Source organism: Myxocyprinus asiaticus, chromosome 16 (genome assembly GCF_019703515.2).
Source record: "Myxocyprinus asiaticus isolate MX2 ecotype Aquarium Trade chromosome 16, UBuf_Myxa_2, whole genome shotgun sequence".
Lineage (NCBI taxonomy): Eukaryota > Metazoa > Chordata > Actinopteri > Cypriniformes > Catostomidae > Myxocyprinus > Myxocyprinus asiaticus.
In genome coordinates, this window is record NC_059359.1 from 21,301,316 (window position 1) to 21,321,153 (window position 19,838).

At 37.1% G+C, this 19,838-nt stretch overlaps 2 protein-coding genes across 2 annotated transcripts in view; both read left to right on the forward strand.

Annotated features, from left to right (window-relative positions):
• Positions 1-1,634: 1,634 nt before the first annotated feature.
• On the forward strand, positions 1,635-14,934 carry syt11b (synaptotagmin XIb). The gene is made up of 4 exons (XM_051721992.1): positions 1,635-1,878; positions 7,923-8,803; positions 9,537-9,657; positions 11,745-14,934. The coding sequence occupies exons 1-4, from the start codon at positions 1,845-1,847 to the stop codon at positions 12,053-12,055; spliced, it is 1,347 nt and encodes a 448-aa protein (XP_051577952.1). The 5' UTR covers positions 1,635-1,844; the 3' UTR covers positions 12,056-14,934.
• A 1,413-nt stretch (positions 14,935-16,347) lies between these two features.
• plin6 (perilipin 6) overlaps positions 16,348-19,838 on the forward strand; it is a 31,095-nt gene continuing 27,604 nt past the window's right edge. Inside the window, exons 1-3 of the mRNA XM_051721302.1 lie at positions 16,348-16,496; positions 19,006-19,041; positions 19,121-19,319. Of these exons, the coding sequence (XP_051577262.1) occupies positions 19,018-19,041; positions 19,121-19,319 (223 nt within the window). The 5' untranslated portion in view covers positions 16,348-16,496; positions 19,006-19,017. The remainder of the gene's footprint in view (positions 16,497-19,005; positions 19,042-19,120; positions 19,320-19,838) is intronic.

Consider the following 19,838-nt stretch of genomic DNA (forward strand, 5'->3'; position numbering starts at 1 on the left):
CCATGAGGCACTTAAGATGGAAGTAAATGTGGCCAATTTTTGAAGGGTTTAATGACAAAAATGTGAAGCTTATAATTTTATAAAAGCACTTTAAATCTTCTCTTAAAACTTTTGTATTATTTAAGATGTAAAGTTTTTTAGATTGTCGTTTACTGAGATTATAGGGTTTACAGCCCTATGCCGTCATGGAAGTTGGATATAAAATTGGCTATAACTTTACACAGAAAAGGTTAGTAAGCGATTTTATCACACTAAAATCATGTTAACACACATATTGTTTATGTCTAGTGGCAATACTTTTGAAATAATGAATATTTTAATGTTTACAGATTGGCCCCATTCAGTTCCAGTGTAAGAGCCTCACTGGAAACCCAGATTTTTGCTTTATTTAAAGAACAGTAGATACAAGTCTAAATAAATTTCTGGAGTAAACAACATTATGCAACAAATGCTGTCGATTGAGCTTAACTTGTATTGAACCCTGAATATTCCTTATATTTAATTAATTCTAACATGTGATGTCCTCATTTAATAAATATCTTGCCTTAATGTATTTTTAAATAGTAGGCAGAGCTGTTTTCGAGACCTTTTGTAAAATTGCAGCATCACGGCACATCATGATTATTGTTTTAATTTATGTTAATGATGAGTAATTGTTATAGTTTATTCATTTTATTTTGTCTTTGCACTCTATAAACTGTGTCCCACCAGGCCAATATTGCTAAAGGAATATTCTGGGTTCAATACAAGTTACGCTCAGTCGACAGCATTTGTGGCATAATGTTAATTACCACAAAAATGTATTTTTACTTGCCCCTCCTTTTCTTAAAAAAAAAAAAAAAAAAAAAAAAAAAAAAGCAAAAATCTGGGTTCCAGTGTGGCACTTACAATGGAAGTGAATGGGGCCAATCCGTAAACATTAAAATACTCACTATTTCAAAAGTATAACCACAAGACAAAAACAATATGCTTGTTAACATGATTTTAGTGTGATAAAATGGCTTACTAACCTTTTCTGTGTAAAGTCATAGCCAATTTTACAACTTTGTTGCCATGACGATGTAATGTCAACAAATGTTAAAACACTAAAAATGACTTTACAGCTCAAATAATACACAAGTTTTAACATAAGAATTAATGTAAGTGCTTTTATAAAATTATAAGCTTCACATTTCTGCCTTTAAACCCTCCAAAAACTGGCCCCATTCACTTCCATTGTAAGTGCTTCACTGTAACCTAAATTTTTTTTTTGTTTTTTTTTTTTTTTTTTTTTAGAAAAGGAGGGAGGAGTAGAAATGTACTTTTATGGTAATCAACATTATGCCACAAATGCTGTCGACTGAGCTTGACTTGTCGGTTGAGTATTGAATCCAGAATATTCCTTTAACTTTGACAGGTTTTTGTTGGTTTCTCTATTTTTCTAAAGCACTGTCACTCCCACGCTTTGCTTTATGAAATATATTGTCCTAAAATAAAGCAAGGACAAGGGACAGCGTTTTGCTCCCTCTACACTGTGTACTTCTGCGCATATGAAATTGCTTGAAATGCAGGGATACAACAGCACGAACCTCGTCTTGGATGCTGTCCATGAGATGAGCGATGCTGGTGGGCGGTACTTACGGTCAGACTCTGAATCTGACGCAGTGCATCCCGTCGCTCAGCATCTCTCAGTGCGCTCAGCATCCCACATCGGCCTGGACCAGAGACGAGCGGTCACAACATGTACTGTAGAAGTGGAGCCATGATGCGTACAAATTATATCATCTAAACGAGAGACCGTCGACATAAATTATTTATCCCACTGCTGTTTTTCGGATCGCATCGCAGCGCGCCCAACCCTCAAAATGGCTGAGATCACTGAAATAGGAGCAGTATACGGTGAGTACAGTAGGCCTGAGCATCCTGACACGCCTGAATCTTCTGGGATAAAATGTTTGGGATCATGGAGTACACCTCACCTTGGTAAAACATTGCCGTGCAATTGTGACAATGTTGCTACAGGGAGACGTAAAATAAGGCATATAGGCTAACCGATATCATTAGACTAAGGGTCAGTTCACACCGAACGCGTTTTTGTGCCCGTCCGTGCTGTTTTCAATGTTTTTTCGATGTAAACGCGACAGACGTGCGTCTAGCTTTTTTTTTTTTTTTTTTTTTTTTTCTTTTAGCGCAGAGGCGTGTTCGGTGTGAACGACCCCTTAGAAATCAGGGAATATGTATTTCAGTCATGTAAGGATCCTTTGTTTTAGTGTTATGTCTTGGCGTTTGTGAACGTTGCCATGATTGTGAAGTGATTAATTGGAGTGATGAGCAGTGAGATGAAGAGTTCGAATGACGTGATGTCTATTCCGGACTGGACCCGAGAGCCCTTTGTTTGTTAATAACGCATTAAGCGCACCACTGAGATTACAGACTCCACCCAAGTATTCTCAAATGTCACTGAGCATGACACAGGTGTATACATTCTGACTTGTTTGTGGTCGTTTATAAAATATGAAAATAAGACCAATGCATCTTTCTGATCGTATGCCCAACACAAAATCAGTAACCAAAAGCTGATAGTGAAGCGCACGGATGGATTTTGTTCTGGACGGTATTGGGCCCGCGGCTCATCAACTTCAAGCCACGATGTTCTGGAACAGGTGCCGGTGTTTAGGACAGCAGATAAGCTTTTGACAGCTGTTGTCCTACAGTTTGCAGTGTTCAGTGTAAGCAGAGACAGTAAATGTTTGGGTTATAAGGGCTCTCTCGTCTCTTTCAGATATAGCCTGCAGTTTTGGGGGTGACATCTGTAGCTAAATGAGGGGTGACATAAGTATTTTCCTAAATGATAATAGTGTCAAAATATATTTGAATTATGTTAGGAAGTCGTTTTTATTTTTATTTTTTATTTTTTTAATCAACAGAATAGATTTAAAACTTTTTAACGAAAAAAGCAACAGTGTTAAAGGGATAGTTTTTTAGAAGAATATCTCAGCTCTGTAGGTCCATATAAAGCAAGTGAATGGTGGCCAGAACTTTGTTGGTCCAAAAAGCATATAAAGGCAGCATAGAAGTAATCAATATACCCCCAGTGGTTAAATCCATATCTTCAGAGGCGATATGATAAGTGTTGGTGAGAAATGGATCAATATTTAAGTCCTTTTTTACTATAAATTCTCCTTCCTGCCCAGTAGGTGGCGATATGCACGAAGAATGCGAATCGTGAAAAGCATAGGGGAAGAATGTGAAAGTGGAGATTTATAGTAAAAAATGACTTAAATGATCTGTTTTTCACCCACACCCATCATATCATTTCTGAAGATTTGGATTTAACCACTGGAGTCATATGGATGATTTTATTCTGCCTTTATGTGCTTTTTGGTCCTTCAAAGTTCTGGACACCAGAGCTGAGATATTCTTCTAAACATTTTTGTTTGTGTTCAGCAGAAGAAAGAAAGTCATACACATCTGGGATGGCATGAGGGTGAGTAAATGATGAGATCATTTTCATTTTTGGGCGAACTATCGCTTTAACAGATAAATTAGCTTTAGGTTTTGTTGTTTTTGTCTCACTTTTGTCCCTTGGTATCACACCTGATTGTCTAAGGGGCTTCAAGATCAAGATTTTTAAATTGATTTCCTGTCGACTGAGTTTTGATTAGGACTAATTTGTAAGAACAATTGTGGAATAACTGAAATCTGTGTTCATAAACTCACTAGGCCTATTTATTCACAATGACAAAATAGAATAGAATGTATGTTATCAGTTTCACAGCTGATATCAAATGTGTCATCAAATGTGGCAAAAAATGTTATTTTACATTTAGATATAAATTAATTTGTCCTGTCTGTTGGTGTCTGATGCAAAGGAGAGTCCTCGGATCTGTGTGCCAGCACCTGCTGGTACCACAGTGCCCACCTCCATCTGGCATCTGCCTTCGAGAGACATTTACGCTTCAGACACAGTTCCTTCGCCCACACTTACTGTGGGCTGTACTTGTGTACAACGAGTAGGAGCTTTGCGTGTTTTGGATGATGTAAGATGTAGGATTGAATTGAGGACTTCTTTTAGAAGCTTTACCTCACCATGTTTTACAACACTGAATCTATTTTTGAGGTAGAAGACATATTTGACGTTTTCTAGAAGTTTTGCTCTATCATCCCAGCATGTGAATCCAAGTATTATCCACATTGAGCCAAAACAGCGCTTTCACTTAGTGCAGGAGTAGTGTATCTGATAATATTACTGTCTGTCAGGGTTGGTAATTTAAGATTTGATTGGATTAATTTAAGCAGCACAGCCCTCTGCTCACATGTTAAATAGTCCAGCTTCCTGATAGTGCTGTTTCCTGGCATGATAAAGTAAGGGTATTGCTACACTGTAAAAAGTGGGTTGGGGAGGGTTTTTTTCATGTAAACAAATGCATTCAGGTTGATTCAGTGATGTTAAATAGTATTTTGAAATGAATAAAACCAGTTAATTTACATGTTACCACATGAAGCACATTTTTAGGTTGACATTTATTTCAGTGTATGAATATGTCATCCTCACCCAGAGACAAATGTGCTTGTTTGTCATTTAATCTAATACAGATATGCCTACTTTATATCTCAACATTCTCCCCTGTCCACAGATTAGACATCTGTTACTAAAGGGGAGTTATCTTCATTTCTATTGTGAGAAATAAAGAAATACAGGGCTCAGACTGACTCATAAATATTGTAGGATGTAGACCTGACCTGCCATGAAGTGTGTTCTTTCGGAAATGCAGTGGCCAAATAAAAGGTGCATTAAAATTGTGATATTCACGATATTGCTTAATTTTATATCGTCAGCAAAATCATTGCGATTATATCATAAATATTTGATATATCGCCCAGCCCTAGTCCCAGGGTTATAAATGAAAATAGAAGCCCTAGCTTCATTGTAAACACTGATTATGAATTCAAACTCAAATTCAAATTCAAAATTTCCAGGTGAAATTAACACTAGCGGCGCTACAACATCTGTGCGTTTTATACACTTTCACACAAATCATGAGTACAATGGCTGATTATGACTTTATAAAGACTTATTTTTTGCACTATTACACCCTGCTATGTTATTATATCAAAACATCATTATTTGAAAAATGATACATTTTAATGCTTGTATTACAGATCCACCTAAATTTACACACTTATTCCAGTGTGATGAACTTCCACAGTAGCTCACCTGATAGAGTGTTGGACTTTGGACTCTGGACTCATGAAGCTCGAAACGAAATTGAAAGTGAAGTGAAAATTCCATAGTAGTGACGCGATATGACGAGGTTGCTTTAGTAAATGTGCTTTCATGACAAATTTGCTTTTAGAATACTATCGGTAAGGTTTAGGCGTTGGTTAAGGGTAAGGATGTCTGTTTTGTTCACCTCTCATTTATCTTTTAAGACACTATTAGTTAGGTTTAGGTTAAAGTTTTAGGTAAGGGAGGTACATTTTCTTATTAAAACATAAATCTAATATTCACCTTAAAAATCTAGTCTGATTACAACATAATTTCACTCGCTTTTGGCACATTTCACTAGGAAACGACAGTTAAACTTGTAATGAAGCACATCATTTTGGATTCCAAAAATGTTGTCATTGTCACGTAAATTTCATTAAATGAGGCTGGATTTGGGTGCTGAGTTTTATGCTCTTAACAACTCTGTGTAAATGTGTGCGTGAGGTGGATGTCCATCCTCTTTGTTTGTGTGTTCTTTTAGTTCCTGCATGCCTATTCCCATTTGGTGTTTCCAAGTAATTGGAGCAGCTGTTTGTTTTTTAGGGCCTACCAAAGTCTTGCTTTATCTAGCGAAATGGTTGAGGGTCTTTGTTTGGAGTTGAGAGAGAGTAATGTAGAGAAAACATTACAGTCTGGGAGGAGCACTTGCACCCCCAACTCCCATTGCTATTCCTCTACCTTCATGTCTGCGTTGCAATGAATTATAATAATAATAAAGGCTCTTCTCCATATATTCTTTTGTGCCTCTCTGTTGTTGTTGTTTTTGTTTAAAAAATTCTCCCTTTTTCTCCCCAATTTGGTATGCCCAATTCCCAATGCGCTCTAAGTCCTCATGTTGGTGTAGTGACTTGCCTCAATCTGGGTGGCGGAGGATGAATCTCAATTGCCTCCACGTCTGAGACAGTCAATCCGCACATCTTATCACGTGGCTTGTTGAGCGTGTTACCGCAGAGACATAGCACATGTGGAGGCTTCACGCTATTCTCTGTGGCATCCATGCACAACTCACTACGCACCCCACCGAGAGCGAGAACCACATTATAGTGACCACGAGGAGGTTAACCCAATGTGGCTCTATCCACCCTAGCAACCTGGCCAATTGGTTGCTTAGGAAGCCTGACTGGAGTCACTCAGCACGCCCTGGATTTGAACTTGTGACTCCAGGTGTGGTAGTCAGCGTCTTTACTTGCTGAGCTACCAAGGCCCCCCTCTTATTTACATTCTTAAATTATCTGCTTCCTCTTTCTCTTTGTCCTCCTCCAACATCGAACAACCTCTCACAGCCAGCCAATATGATGGTTGACCTCAGGCATGTCATATCTCAGAGCTCACTCTTAATGACCTCATAAAATGGCATTGTTGAGTGATCAGCATAAAGTTTCCTTGTTAATCAAACCAAATGTTTGAGAGCTCGTCTTACAATATCCATAATTTCATCAGCAACACACACACACACACACACACACACACACACTCCTTTAGGGAGTGTTTCTGTTCTGCTGTCATCAGTATTAGTCTTTTAATATATGTCACTATCCCATTCCTGACAACACAAGGACAGGAAGCTTCAGCAAATAAACTGCACTCAGCTTGTCTATCATTTACTGTGAATGTATGTAATTAATTTTTATTTATTCTAATATTATTTGGTTTTATTTATTTTAACTTGAGGCACATTGGAGTGACACTGACAACATCTTTTCTATTCTTATTGTCAATATCTAAGACTTGATTTATTTACTATAGGTGCTGTCAGTTGATTAAAATGTTTAATCACGATTAATCAAAGATTTTGAAAGTGCTGAAATTTGACTCTAAACATACTTCTTTTCCTGTCAAAATGCATTTATTTCCATCTTAGGAAAGAAAATGCTTTATTAACATTTTCCAAACAAAGCCTTTCACAGTATAGAGATAGAAATGCACTCAAATAGCACCAATTCAAGTAACATTAAACATTGAACGTGAAAAGCGCTTGCAGACAAAAACATCTCATTCTGCGTTTTGGTGATAGTTAAGACTTGGTGTGCTTCTGTGGTAATTAAAATATGCCTTACATAGGCTAAAAAATACTTGATTTCTATCACAAGTCCCATCTGGGCTTGTTTTGTACATACAGTGTTAAAAGGTCCTTTCTCCATAATTTTATCACTGACATGGAAGTGCTGTTATGTGTGTGTTGTAAAGTGTGTGTCAGTGTAATGACTCCGGGCAGACACATTACAAAGGTTCTGCCCTTCAAACTAGTGTTTATTCTGATTTATGCTGCATTAACGGTAAATGCGTTAATTGTAATTAAGAAAAATTACACTTTTGAAATTAATCGCATGAGTTAACACGTTAATTCTGACAGCTATATATCATATTTTGTAGCTTGTCACTGTTTTTACAGCGTGGGACTGGTTGTAAGAGTTTGTTATAATCATGCTTTGAGTGTTTCAGTTCTGTTTGGGATGGTTGTAGTCCTTTACGTCATATGGGTAGAGTGGATGAAGTGGGTCTGAAGTAGATCTGGAGTGGGCTGGTCTTTGTCTTCATGCACCATCTAGAACTGGAAAGAACTGTTATTTCATTCTTGATGATTAAAGAACAATTGATTTATCACTATGTGAATATAGATAAATTGATTCAATCGAGTTGTTCATCAGTCTATTTATCCCTCTGTGTCTTTCAGATATGTCCCCAGTGCTGGCAGGGTTTATCGGTGCTGGCGTATTGGTTGTCGCTGTCGTAGCATTAATCTTCATCTGGACTTGCTGTCAGAAACATTATAACAGGAGAAGCTACAAGCTCCATGGCATCCACTCAGAACACAGTGACCCTCTCACAGACCCTCCGTACAAGTTCATTCACATGCTGAAAGGAATGAGTATCTACCCCGATACACTGACCAGCAGCAAGAGGATCGTACGGGTGGCACGTCAGGCCAAATCTCGCCTTACCGACGGGACTCAAGTTAACGCAGCAGAGGGTGGTCTGCTGGGAGAGAAACAAATGGAGATGAGGCTCGGGGAAAGTAGCCACGAGGTGCCCAGGCTGGAGCGAGAGCTTCCTGTGCATGCCGATTACTGCTGTCTGGAGAGCAGCTCTGCAAGCAGCAGTCAGACCTCCAGTACAACTGTTTCGAGCACGGCCACACCCTTTACCCCTGCTGACGAGCCAAGCCGTGGGGATCTCAGCATTGCCATCGACTATAACTTCCCCAAGAAGGCCTTAGTGGTCACCATCCTTGAGGCTCGAGGGTTGTCAGCAGTGGAGGGGCAGGCGGGCAGTGCTGACCCCTACATGAAGATGACCATTCTGCCAGAGAAAAAACATCGCGTAAAGACTCGTGTCCTGAGGAAGACGCTGGAGCCTGTGTTTAATGAGACCTTCACATTTTATGGTGTGCCATACAGCTCACTGTCCGATCTTGTTTTGCACTTCCTGGTGCTGAGTTTTGATCGATTCTCACGAGACGACGTGATCGGGGAGGCGATGGTTCCACTGGCAGGCGTGGACCCGAGTACAGGCCGAGTCCATATCACTCAACAGATCACTAAGAGGAACATGCAGGTGAGAGCAAGTACAAAACAATTATCTATGGACCCAAAACTCAGTCTGTTCAATAGGATCCAGTTTAAATTCAAATTCAGAATTAGTAGCGTGTTTCATCAAACTGTGTGATACAAAAATGATTATTAATTAAGGGGTTGATTTTCAGGGGTATTTTTCTTTTCTAAGAATATAAAAACAAATAGCATGTTGTTTATTTCTGTCAAATAATTAAATCCCATACCTAACCCATAACTAGATATGATGATCAAATTATAAAAAATAAAAAAAAACTAAGTTGTGCTGGTGAACAGCATAGCTAATCTGGTCCACCAGCTAAGCACTAACCTGCATATATCAACCAGGACTTAAAATTGCATTTAACCGTGAGTTCCTGTATGTAATTCATGCTTGTGCTTTGTGATTCATCTGGATGCTTGTTATGTGTCTGGCACTTGTATAAGCTCAGCAGCACTGACTCACTGCACAGATTCTGTTTCATCCTCCTACTGCAGTTTGTAAAATGGAAAGTTAGTCATTGATAAATTTGCAAATCCTCCAGCCTGTTGAGTGGGTTTAGACGATGCATAGACAATCCTGTTAGCACATACTTAAAATCCTGGCCATGCCTCTGCACAGAACCAAAGTGGATGAGCTGTGAAGACAAATGGCAAACAAGCATGAATGTACTGTATGTACAGATGAGAAATACAATTCATCACATAACTTTGTTTGTGTGTTTGTTTCACTGCAGTGTGTGAGCCGTGGAGAGCTGCTGGTCTCTCTGTCGTATCAACCAGTCTCTCACAGACTCAGCGTGGTGGTGTTGAAAGCAAAACAACTTCCAAAACTGGACATCACTGGCCTGTCTGGCAGTAAGTGTTCACTCACACAAGCACACAAATGCAGAAACATGCATACACCTACAGACACAAAGTCATAAACTTACAGACAGAGGCATAAACTAAAACATTCCAAAAACAAACACTTCTCTTATTTAGCTAAACATCACAGTAATAATGAACATATAAAGGAAAAAAGGGAACATTTCTGTGGATGCCTCTCTCCAGAGTTTTTCTAAAGAATTATGGATCTGTAATGGGCAGTTCCCAGAGGACAATTGTATTGCTCAGCGGATATTCTTTCATAGCTCAGGAGATGTAATGGCAATAAAATAGAAACAAATGAGAACATTTTTAAATCTGGATCCTGAATGAAGGCACTGCCATGGGACAGCCCTATGCAACAACCGGACTCTAAATTCCATAATACTCCATGGCATCTACGTATATACCTTCCTGACTAGTTATGTACAACAAGTACCTAGTTACCATTAACCATTAGTAGTAACACTACTATTTACCACCTCATGGTGGACTATGAGACTTTGCTCCATAATACCAAAATATTTGCACACTTGTTCACTTATCGGAATTTATTTAAATACAATAAATACAGTATATACACATGTACATGCATATTTATAATTTGTCATGTAATATATAAGTATTGCTGTCAGTCGATTACAATTTTTAATCGCGTTTAATCACATTATTCTTTGTCGTTAATCATGATTAATCGCAGATTTTGAAAGTGCTGAAATTTGACTCTAAATATACTTATTTTACCGTCAAAATGAATTTATTTCCTTCTTAGGACAAAAACAAAACAGTATGTAACAATATAATGCTTTATTAACATTTTACAAACAAAGCCTTTCACAGTATAAAGATAGAAATGCACTCAAATAGCACCAATTCAAGTAACATTAAATGTTTCCCAAAGTATAAGGTTGACTTAATTAAGAAAAGAACAAGTCTCCCCATAGGTTGCATATTCATTGCAATTGGTATTAAATCTCTTAAACACTCATCCTCCACAATATTTATCTTTGTTACATCAATCGTGAAGCCACGTTCATGATTAGCGTCAGGGCATCAGTGCCAGAGTCAAGCGCCACTTTGAACTCCACATGAAAAGCGCTTGCAGACACAAACGTTTCATTCTGCATTTTGGTGATAGTTAAGACTTGGTGTGCTTCTGTAGTAATTAAAATGCACCTACTTAGGCTGAAAAATACTTTATTTCTGTCACAAGTCCCATCTGGCCTTGTTTTGTACAACAAATAGCTTCAAGAGCTTCTTTCTCCATTATTTGATCACTGACACGGAAGCACTGTTGTGTGTGTGTTGTGAAGTGTGCGTCAGTGTAATGACTCCAGGCAGACACACTACAAAGTTTCTGCCGTTATAACCAGTCTTTATGCTGGTTTATGGTGTATTAATGGTAAATGTGTTAATCGTGATAAAAAAAGAATGTGCTAATCCTTTTAAATTAATCTCACGAGTTAAAGCGCTAACTTTGACAGCTCTAATTATAAGTATTCTTATTATATTCCGCTTTAATTTATTCATATATTCTTAATCTTTAACTACTCTCTTATTGTTTATATTATGTTAATAGATTTCTGTGTACAATTTTAAACTGGAGCTGCCCTTCAGGAAAAGAGTTTCACTGCCTATGCAGTACCACTGTTTATGTGTGTGATAAATACAAGACTTTGACTTTGATATACAGTCAGTAAGATCTATAAAATTAATGTGGATGGCACAGCTCAGATAATTTGGTCTTGAAAGATTTTGATAAAAAATGGTTGAGTTCATATTGAATTTTCTGGCTTTTAATTGCAGACTTGGTTATTTTGGCCTTTCTGAGCACTGTGTGGGACATTGAGATCTCTTCTGAAACTTAGATTTAATTTAATTGCTGTCTGTCTAGGAGAAACAATTTAGATTTGCAATTGCAAGTTGCAGATGTCTCATTTGTAATTCTTTCTCTCCAATGGGTTGTGACCATCTTTTGGCTCTCTTGTCTGATATATGGGCAAGCCTGCAGGACTGAACACATTTTAAAGTCAGTTCAAATGTGTTTTCTGACCTAATGGCCTCCTTTTATTTTCCAGACCCTTACGTGAAGTTAAACGTGTTCTGTGGCCACAAGCGCATTGCCAAGAAGAAAACGCATGTGAAGAAGTGTACACTCAACCCTGTCTTTAACGAATCCTTCATCTACGATGTACCGGCTGAGTTGCTGCCAGACATCTCCATTGAGTTCCTGGTCATGGACTTTGATCGCACCACTAAAAACCAGGCCTTGGGACGCCTGATGCTCGGCTCCAACAGCCCCTGCCCCTCGGGTGCTGCTCACTGGCAGGAAGTCTGCCAAAACCCACGACGCCAAATCCCAAAGTGGCACACGCTCAGTGAATGTTAGAGCTTCACTGCACATTCCACACACACCTCAACACGGGCACAGTGAAACCTAACAGGAGTTAGAGTTATGAAAAAGATGCCTTTGTTACCATCTCTGAAGTAGAAGGTAAATGAACTTCAGGAGGACTTTTACATCATTGCTGTTGTGATGATGGGCCTTGGAAATAAATCTTTTTAAACACAACTACTGTATAAGTAATGCCATTTAACACCAGTACACACTAGCAACACCGCCAGTTGTACAATTTAGAACACAAACATACTTGATAAATGTTAATGATAATGAGACCAGAATATAATATAACATGTTCACAGACTGTTAGGCATTTATTCTGAGTTTATTCCAAGGTTTGGCTCTAATTAAATTGTATAAGATGTCTGAGTCAACAGACCTCTCCATGCACTGGCTTTTGCTGCCCTTATCGCATGTCTGAACAACGCTCCATATTTTACACCAAGGCCAACACAGAACAGGACATGGTGTGAACTATGGATTTGTGACATTGGCACACATTAAAATGAGCTGCATCTGTGTGTGTGCCATGTCTTCTAACAGCTGCACAACACTTTTTTGGTATTGCGGGGTCTGATTTTTCAAGTTTTCCCTTGCATCCAAAGGAGCTTGTGATGGCCAGCTTATCATATGTACTGATTCTCCACTGTATCACCAATGCACTAAGGTGACAGAGGTAGTATGATCTTCAAGGACGATTTGTTCTGTTCTGCTTAGACTGTCTAGATGTTTCAAAGATTCGTGCTGTGTCACATTCTCCACAGCTACAAGTTAAGTCATGTGATTGTACAACAAACCTTTAGCAGCACTCAGGATCTGATTTATTGCTTGTGCAACAATTTCAGCATGCACTATGTGGATAAATCTGGCCCTGAAAATATTAATCTGCACTGCTATGCTATAAACACACTCTAAATGTCAATGTCTGTATGAAGTCCTGCAATTTCATACATCAGAGCTTCACTTCACAGCTGTTTTATAGATTTCTCTATCCAATGTCATCACATGCTCTTTTTGAGGTGGATTGGATCCACTGTCTTTTTAAATCCTGTGTGATATAGAGATATCAAAGAGGGGTGTACAGTTTAAAAGTGGGAAACTTTTAGCATGTTAAAGGACGTTCTGATCCTTGTGGTGTGATGTGTTTGAGAAATGGAAGGGAAGGATTCATTTTATTTGTAGTTCATAAAATCCAGGAAGTATGTGTTCATATAATCCCACCAATCGCAATACTACAGGTTGTATACACTGACGTATACATCACTTCGTCTATTCATCCAGTATCACTTCTCCACCCCAGTTCTCTCTTCCTGTCATAGGCCACATCCACACTAATATGTTTTATTTGAAAACGCATTGATTTCGCAATGTTTACACCTCTCATTCACACTGGAACAGTGTTTTCCTCCACCGAAAAAAGTCTCTCCGTTACCGCATAACAATGCATTAGGAAACTGAAAACAGCTGAGTTTTCAAACTTAAACATATTAGTGTGAACATGGCCAAAGTTAGAGTCCAGGGGTGAACTTCAACCTTGTACCATTTTCCACATCATTCTTATATGAACATGTAAACTTGTACAGTGATGTATTTTTAATTTTTTTAATAGTCTGCTTCTTTTTAAATTGTTTGCCAATGTGCATGCTGATAACCTGGGCATTTATCTTTGATTCACTGTTAACTCTATAAGCCAGAGGTCTGAGTTTGGCATGGAGCAAACTGTGGTCCATATGGAGTCAGAACGTGCCCAGGACCAAGGTGACCCAGCAGAGCAGGGCGTACCGCTGCTTTTGGAAGCTGCAGACTTGAACATACAGTTCTCATGACACTTACTCATACACAACTTTGACACACGGTCTTACTCCATTTCTGGTTTTCAAACATCACATTAATTCCAATTAGCCACTGGCATTCATCTGGTCTGGTCTGGTCAAATGCTTCTCTATCATCAAATAATTGGATAGACACTGGTGTAAACTGTAATTCTGGCTGGTAAAATGCTTCTTTCCATTCAAGCTTCTGAAGTGCTCTCCCTGTATAAAAGCATATCCTATCCACTCAGTAATGTCCATCATGTACAAAACACTAATTGTATCTGATCTGGTATGACAGAATGGAAAGATAATAAAAGATTCAAACCATGTGAGATTCAACCAGCGTTGGGTGTATCTGATTACAAAGTAATTAGTTACTCTAATCTATTTACTTTTAGTTAAAAAAAAAAAGAAACATTACATTTTCAATTCTTGTAATCAGATTAGAGTTACTGACTTTCAATTAAAGTAATTACTTTAAGTACATTACTTGCGCTAAAGTAATATGTACTGTCTAATACATTTAAAATGTCTTTTAGCATTTCTGTGACAGCTAAAGGGTGTGTGACAATGAATGAGGAGGAAATATAGAAATTTTGAATTTGAGCGGAAAACAAAAATTCTAGGAAAAGTGATTTAGAAAGTAACTTGAAAGTAATATAATTAGTAATGTGATTACTTTTGAGATGAAGTAATCAGTAAAGTAATCTAATTTCATTTTTAGAGAAGTAATTAGTAATTTGTAGTGAAATACTTATTTTGTGTAACTTACCCAACACTGGATACAACACACATGATGGCAAAAAGCACAATAGATTAAAAAAAAAAAGTCATTGTGCTCTATGCACGATCACTTTGGTGTTAAAAACATAAATTGGCAGGACATTCTGCAAAATGTTGTTTTAGTGCAAACTAAAAATGATCTTGTGAATATTTGACAATAAAATATACTGCAAAATGCTGTGAGATCTCTGCTAATGTTACACACCCACCTGTATGTTAGTGTTCTTAACATCCACTGAATGTACAAAATAAACATGATACACAAGTGAATTCTCTCATGTGTCTTTAATGTCATAAATCTTATGTAAATAATGTTATTCGAGTAATCAAGTGTTGTGATATTTTCAGAATGCATTTGGTTGTGTTAGGCTGAGTCTGAACCACATGTAAACATGTCAGTTTGAGCGTTGTAGTCTTCCATTTGAAAAAATGCTTAAAGAGATGATTTAAACAATATAAAATAAATCAAAAACTATTTTCAATCTCAAGATATCTCAGGAGTACAGAATATTTGTAAAGGTTAATGGTAATAAGGCTCTAAACCACAGCAAATATATTCACAGTGTTAGCAGTGCTTCAATTACTGTAAAATGAAATAATTTATCAGTTACCAAATTAAAACATGATGGTCTATTTTGTCTTGCTTTTTTTATCACCGAGAATGTTACCGTTCTGATATTTAAATGTTACCAGCAGTATTTGTGTAGGGAATGAGAAAATACAATAGTGACCTCTTTATAAACCTAGGAAACTCCGATCGATTGCAACAGATCTTTGGCTGAGACATTTCCCAAGCTCAAACAGTCAAAGCACTGTTTACGCTTAGCCTACTAATGATTGGGATAAACCTGTTTTCTGAGTACATTTTAGCTGGGAATGTAGTCAAATGGATCTGAGACGGCATGACTGCAAAGAAAGCCATTTAATGGGTTTGTATTTTTACATGGCTACGTAAGATAACCTTAATGTAGTACATCTCCAATGAAAGATTGATTTTCTCAGAAGAGACCACAAGCTTCTGACGTACTGACGTAAAAGGGGCTGAATAACTTTTGTACTTTTAAAATGTGATATTAAAATCATAAAGGAATGCCTGACGACTCTATAAACAGCAAACATATTTATACGCTGCAAGTTTAGGTTACATTCTTTTCTAATTATATTATATAGAGATATGAACTCATGTCACTCAAAATATTCTTTCATTAAGGTCACTCAATCAGACCATTTTCATAAAATACAGGATAATAAAGCTGTAAAGCAACTCTACTTGTCTGTTGATTCCAAAAATAACCTATACTTGTAATTCAGTAACTGATATACATATAGAAGTGTGTACTGCTCTTTCACAGAAAAAAATAAAGGGTATAGTCTTGGTCTAAAATACACATGGTGGTAACCCATGAAAGACTATTGTCAATGAAAGTAGGCCAAAGAGCAAACGTATGACTCTGGAGAAATGTCAGTGAAACAGAGTAAATAAAATCACTTACACCTGATGGTTTCATGGAAAATGTGGCATTTCACACTCTAAGACCATTGTGACCACTAAGTCAAGTCCATGGGTTAACCAACTGACTGGCAAACAATGCCTTAAGAAATCTCTCAGCATATGTGGACCTGCCACACCCTAAATGTGAAGCATCACATGCAACTAACATGAAAAACTATAAAATCATCTAAAAAATACCCCTCTGTTCAGACTCTGCTGACAGAAGAGTGAGACATAATAGAAAGGGCAAAACTAGTGGGTTTGCAACAAATATCTAAGAAACCTATCTCTGTATTTTTTTACTTTTATTTGACAGGACTCAACATCATTCACCTTAAAGGTAAGACAGTTCTGCTGTTGTTGCTCAAATTTTTTCTGTCAACAGTCTGCTCAAAAATAACTCAAGCATAAAAAAAAAATAAATAAAAAAAAAAAACAATAATTATAGGTTGTGAGATACATGGCTAAAATAAAAAGTATTATAATATTTTTTTTTTTGGAGATCTACCAATAGATTTTTTTTCTATTAAGCTATACATCATTTTTTTGTTTAAGTGTCCGATAACAAATTACAGAACCAATTTTAATGATTGTTTTATTTTGACACAACGAAATCAGAGTACAACAATAAGAAAATGTTTTAGCATTATTAATTTCGTCTAATTATTTTTATTAATAATAATACAAAATTATTATTATTATTATTATTGTCAATAATGTTATCATATTTATGCGGAGTAATTCATGCAAACAATACATTACATAAGTTACATTACCTGTGGACACTGTTGATTCCGGTTGAATGCGGGTTATGGGATTGTTAGACCCACCAATTGTGGTGCAATTGTGTGCCATTTATCTGTACACCCGATATTAAAGAACCGATAACCGACATTAAATCATCTTTGTCTGACTGGAAGGCTTTAAAAAAAATGAACATTGACATGTGTTTCAAAGCTTTACAAGGCTCATTTTATGTCTGGTTTTGCTATTAAAAGTATTTTTCTACTTATTCCACTCATAGATGTTAAACTGTGTACAGGTAACCAAAGTCATTCTGTCAGGACACTCAGGTTTTCTGACAAAGAACCAAAGAACGTTTTTTTAGGTGTGAATCAAGAAGATTCGTCCATTTCTGCTGTTTGTTATTTTTTTTATTATTATTATTATTTATTTTTTTTTTATTCCAAATTCAAATTAATGTAACATTTTGTTGGTAAACACTTTGTGTGGCCCCTGTGTGAATAAGTGAATTTGAAAACAAATATCTAAAAAGCTTGTGCGAATGCTTTAATCAGGTTTGACACAGTTGGATTTTATTGCATGAGAGAAAACTCTCAAGAAACCTTTGATCTCGAGATTTAATTTGATCTGAAGATATGTTTTGAGCCTCAAGACTTAACAACATTCTAAAGTCTTTTTTTGAATGATCTCATTGGTTTTGGTTTGAGGGTTTGGGCCATTAACTGAAATGACATTTCAGGGGCACCAGTGAAGACAGCTTCTTGCCTGTTTTGTCTGACAATGCTATTCAATGTACCTTAAAACACCTGCGTAAAAATACCCAAGACATATTTTGATGACAATAATTACTGATCTTGCCTGAGACCTGCTGGTTGAACAGATTTGGAGATTCTTTATTTTTTTATTTTACCATTTGATTGCTGGGTACATTCTGACCCCTGTAGTTTAAATGCTTAATTAAATTTCCACAGTGAGTGGGTCTAACATAGGCTGGTATTGTCAAGTGACATCAGCTGACTTCCCCATGGGAAGGTCACAAAGTTATTAAACACAGAACGTTTTGATATTGTCAAATCACATGATTTTTTTCAGAAACGTTACACTGTTTATACTGAATGTACTGTCAATACATTAATATGAGAATTAATATTCATCCAACTTCCAAAAAAAATCAGCATATTAAAGGGATAGTTCACCCAAAAATGAAAATTCTCTGATCATTTACTCACCCTCATGCCATCCCAGATGTGTATGACTTTCTTTCTTCTGCAGAACACAAACGAAGATTTTTAGAAGAATATCTCTAATTTTGAAGCATAAAAGTAATCCATATGACTACAGTGGTTTAATCAATGTCTTCTGAAGCAAACCAGTTGATTTTGGGTGAGAACAGACCAAAATGTAACTCCTGAATACTGTACTTCTTGACATTGTAGTCTCGGCACAATCATGATTTCAAGCTAGATTACACTTGACTGCTGATGTCAAGACTTGGAGTGGTGGTGGTGTAGTGGACTAAAGCACTGAACTGGTAAGTGGAAGGTTGTTGGTTCAATCCCCACAGCCACCACCATTGTGTCCTTAAGCAAGGCACTTAACTCCAGGTTGCTCCAGGGAAATTGTCCCTGTAATAAGGGCACTGTATAAAAGTGTCAGCCAAATGCATAAATGTAAGACTTATAGTGAAAAAGGAGTTATAATTGGGCTGTTCTCACCTAAAACCAATTGGATTGCTTCAGAAGACATGGATTAAAACACAGGAGTCTTATGGATTACCTTTATGATGCTTTTATGTGCTTTTTGGAGCTTTAAAGATTTGGTCACCCTTTACTTGCATTGTATGGACCTACAGAGCTGAGATATTCTTCTAAAAATCTTTGTGTTTGTGTTCTGCAGAAGAAAGAACGTCATACACATCTAGGATGGCATAATGATGAGAAAATGATGAGAGAATTTTTCCTTTAAGTTTTATAAATACAGCATATATATATATATATATATATATATATATATATATATATATATATATATACTCTGAGTGTTGCACCCCAACAAATGTTTCTGTGAAACATGAATGTTTTGTGTTCTCTGTTCTGACTCCACAGAGTAAAGCAGACATGTCTACAACACAAAACAATGAGGTAAGATTGGTTTTCATGGATCTGTAGACCACAGCTAGACCAATAACAATATAATCATACACTTGTCTTGCCTCTGTAGGGGAATGTGTTGAAGCGTGTGGTAAAACTGCCACTAGTCAGCTCAGCGTTGCAGCAGGCCTTTGCCGTCTACATGGATGTGAAATGCCGTTATCCCCTGCTTGGGTTTGTGGGTGGTGTAGCTGAGCTGGGTATGCGTAGTGCATCCATGACAGCCATGCAACAAGCAGCACCTCTGCTACAGAACCTAGAATCAGAGAGTGAGTCACTCACATTCATGCACACGGTATATCTAAAGCATTAACATAGGTTCAGATAAACCTAAATACTTCTCTTCAAATTTTCAACGGAAATTAAAAGCTTACCCCACCACCAGGAAAAAATTTGTATGTGAAAAACATACATCACATGACAGGAATACAAAATTCATGACAATAGAGTCTGTGAGAGATCTGAAGTCACACAACGTGACACTGTCATAAGAGAATTTATTGCTTTAAGAATCTAGATTTTGCAGGCCTTAAAGGAATAGTTCACTCAAAAATGATAATGCTCTCATCATTTACTTACCCTTATGTTGTCTCAGAATCGTATGACTTACTTTCCTCTGCGGAAAACAATGACAATTTTTTTAGGGAAATATGATACGTTTATACCCACAATTCAAGTCAATGGGGTCCAAAACTTTCAAGCTTAAAAAGGACATAAAGGCAGCATAAAGGTAATCTATACAATTTGAGTGGTTTAATCCATGTCTTCTGAAGCGATACGATCGGTTA

Coding starts and splice junctions, on each gene's coding strand:
- syt11b (XM_051721992.1), top strand. CDS start 1,845: ATGGCTGAGATCACTGAAATAGGAGCAGTATACG. Junction 1,879..7,922: donor TGAAATAGGAGCAGTATACG/GTGAGTACAGTA, acceptor TGTGTCTTTCAG/ATATGTCCCCAGTGCTGGCA. Junction 8,804..9,536: donor TCACTAAGAGGAACATGCAG/GTGAGAGCAAGT, acceptor GTTTCACTGCAG/TGTGTGAGCCGTGGAGAGCT.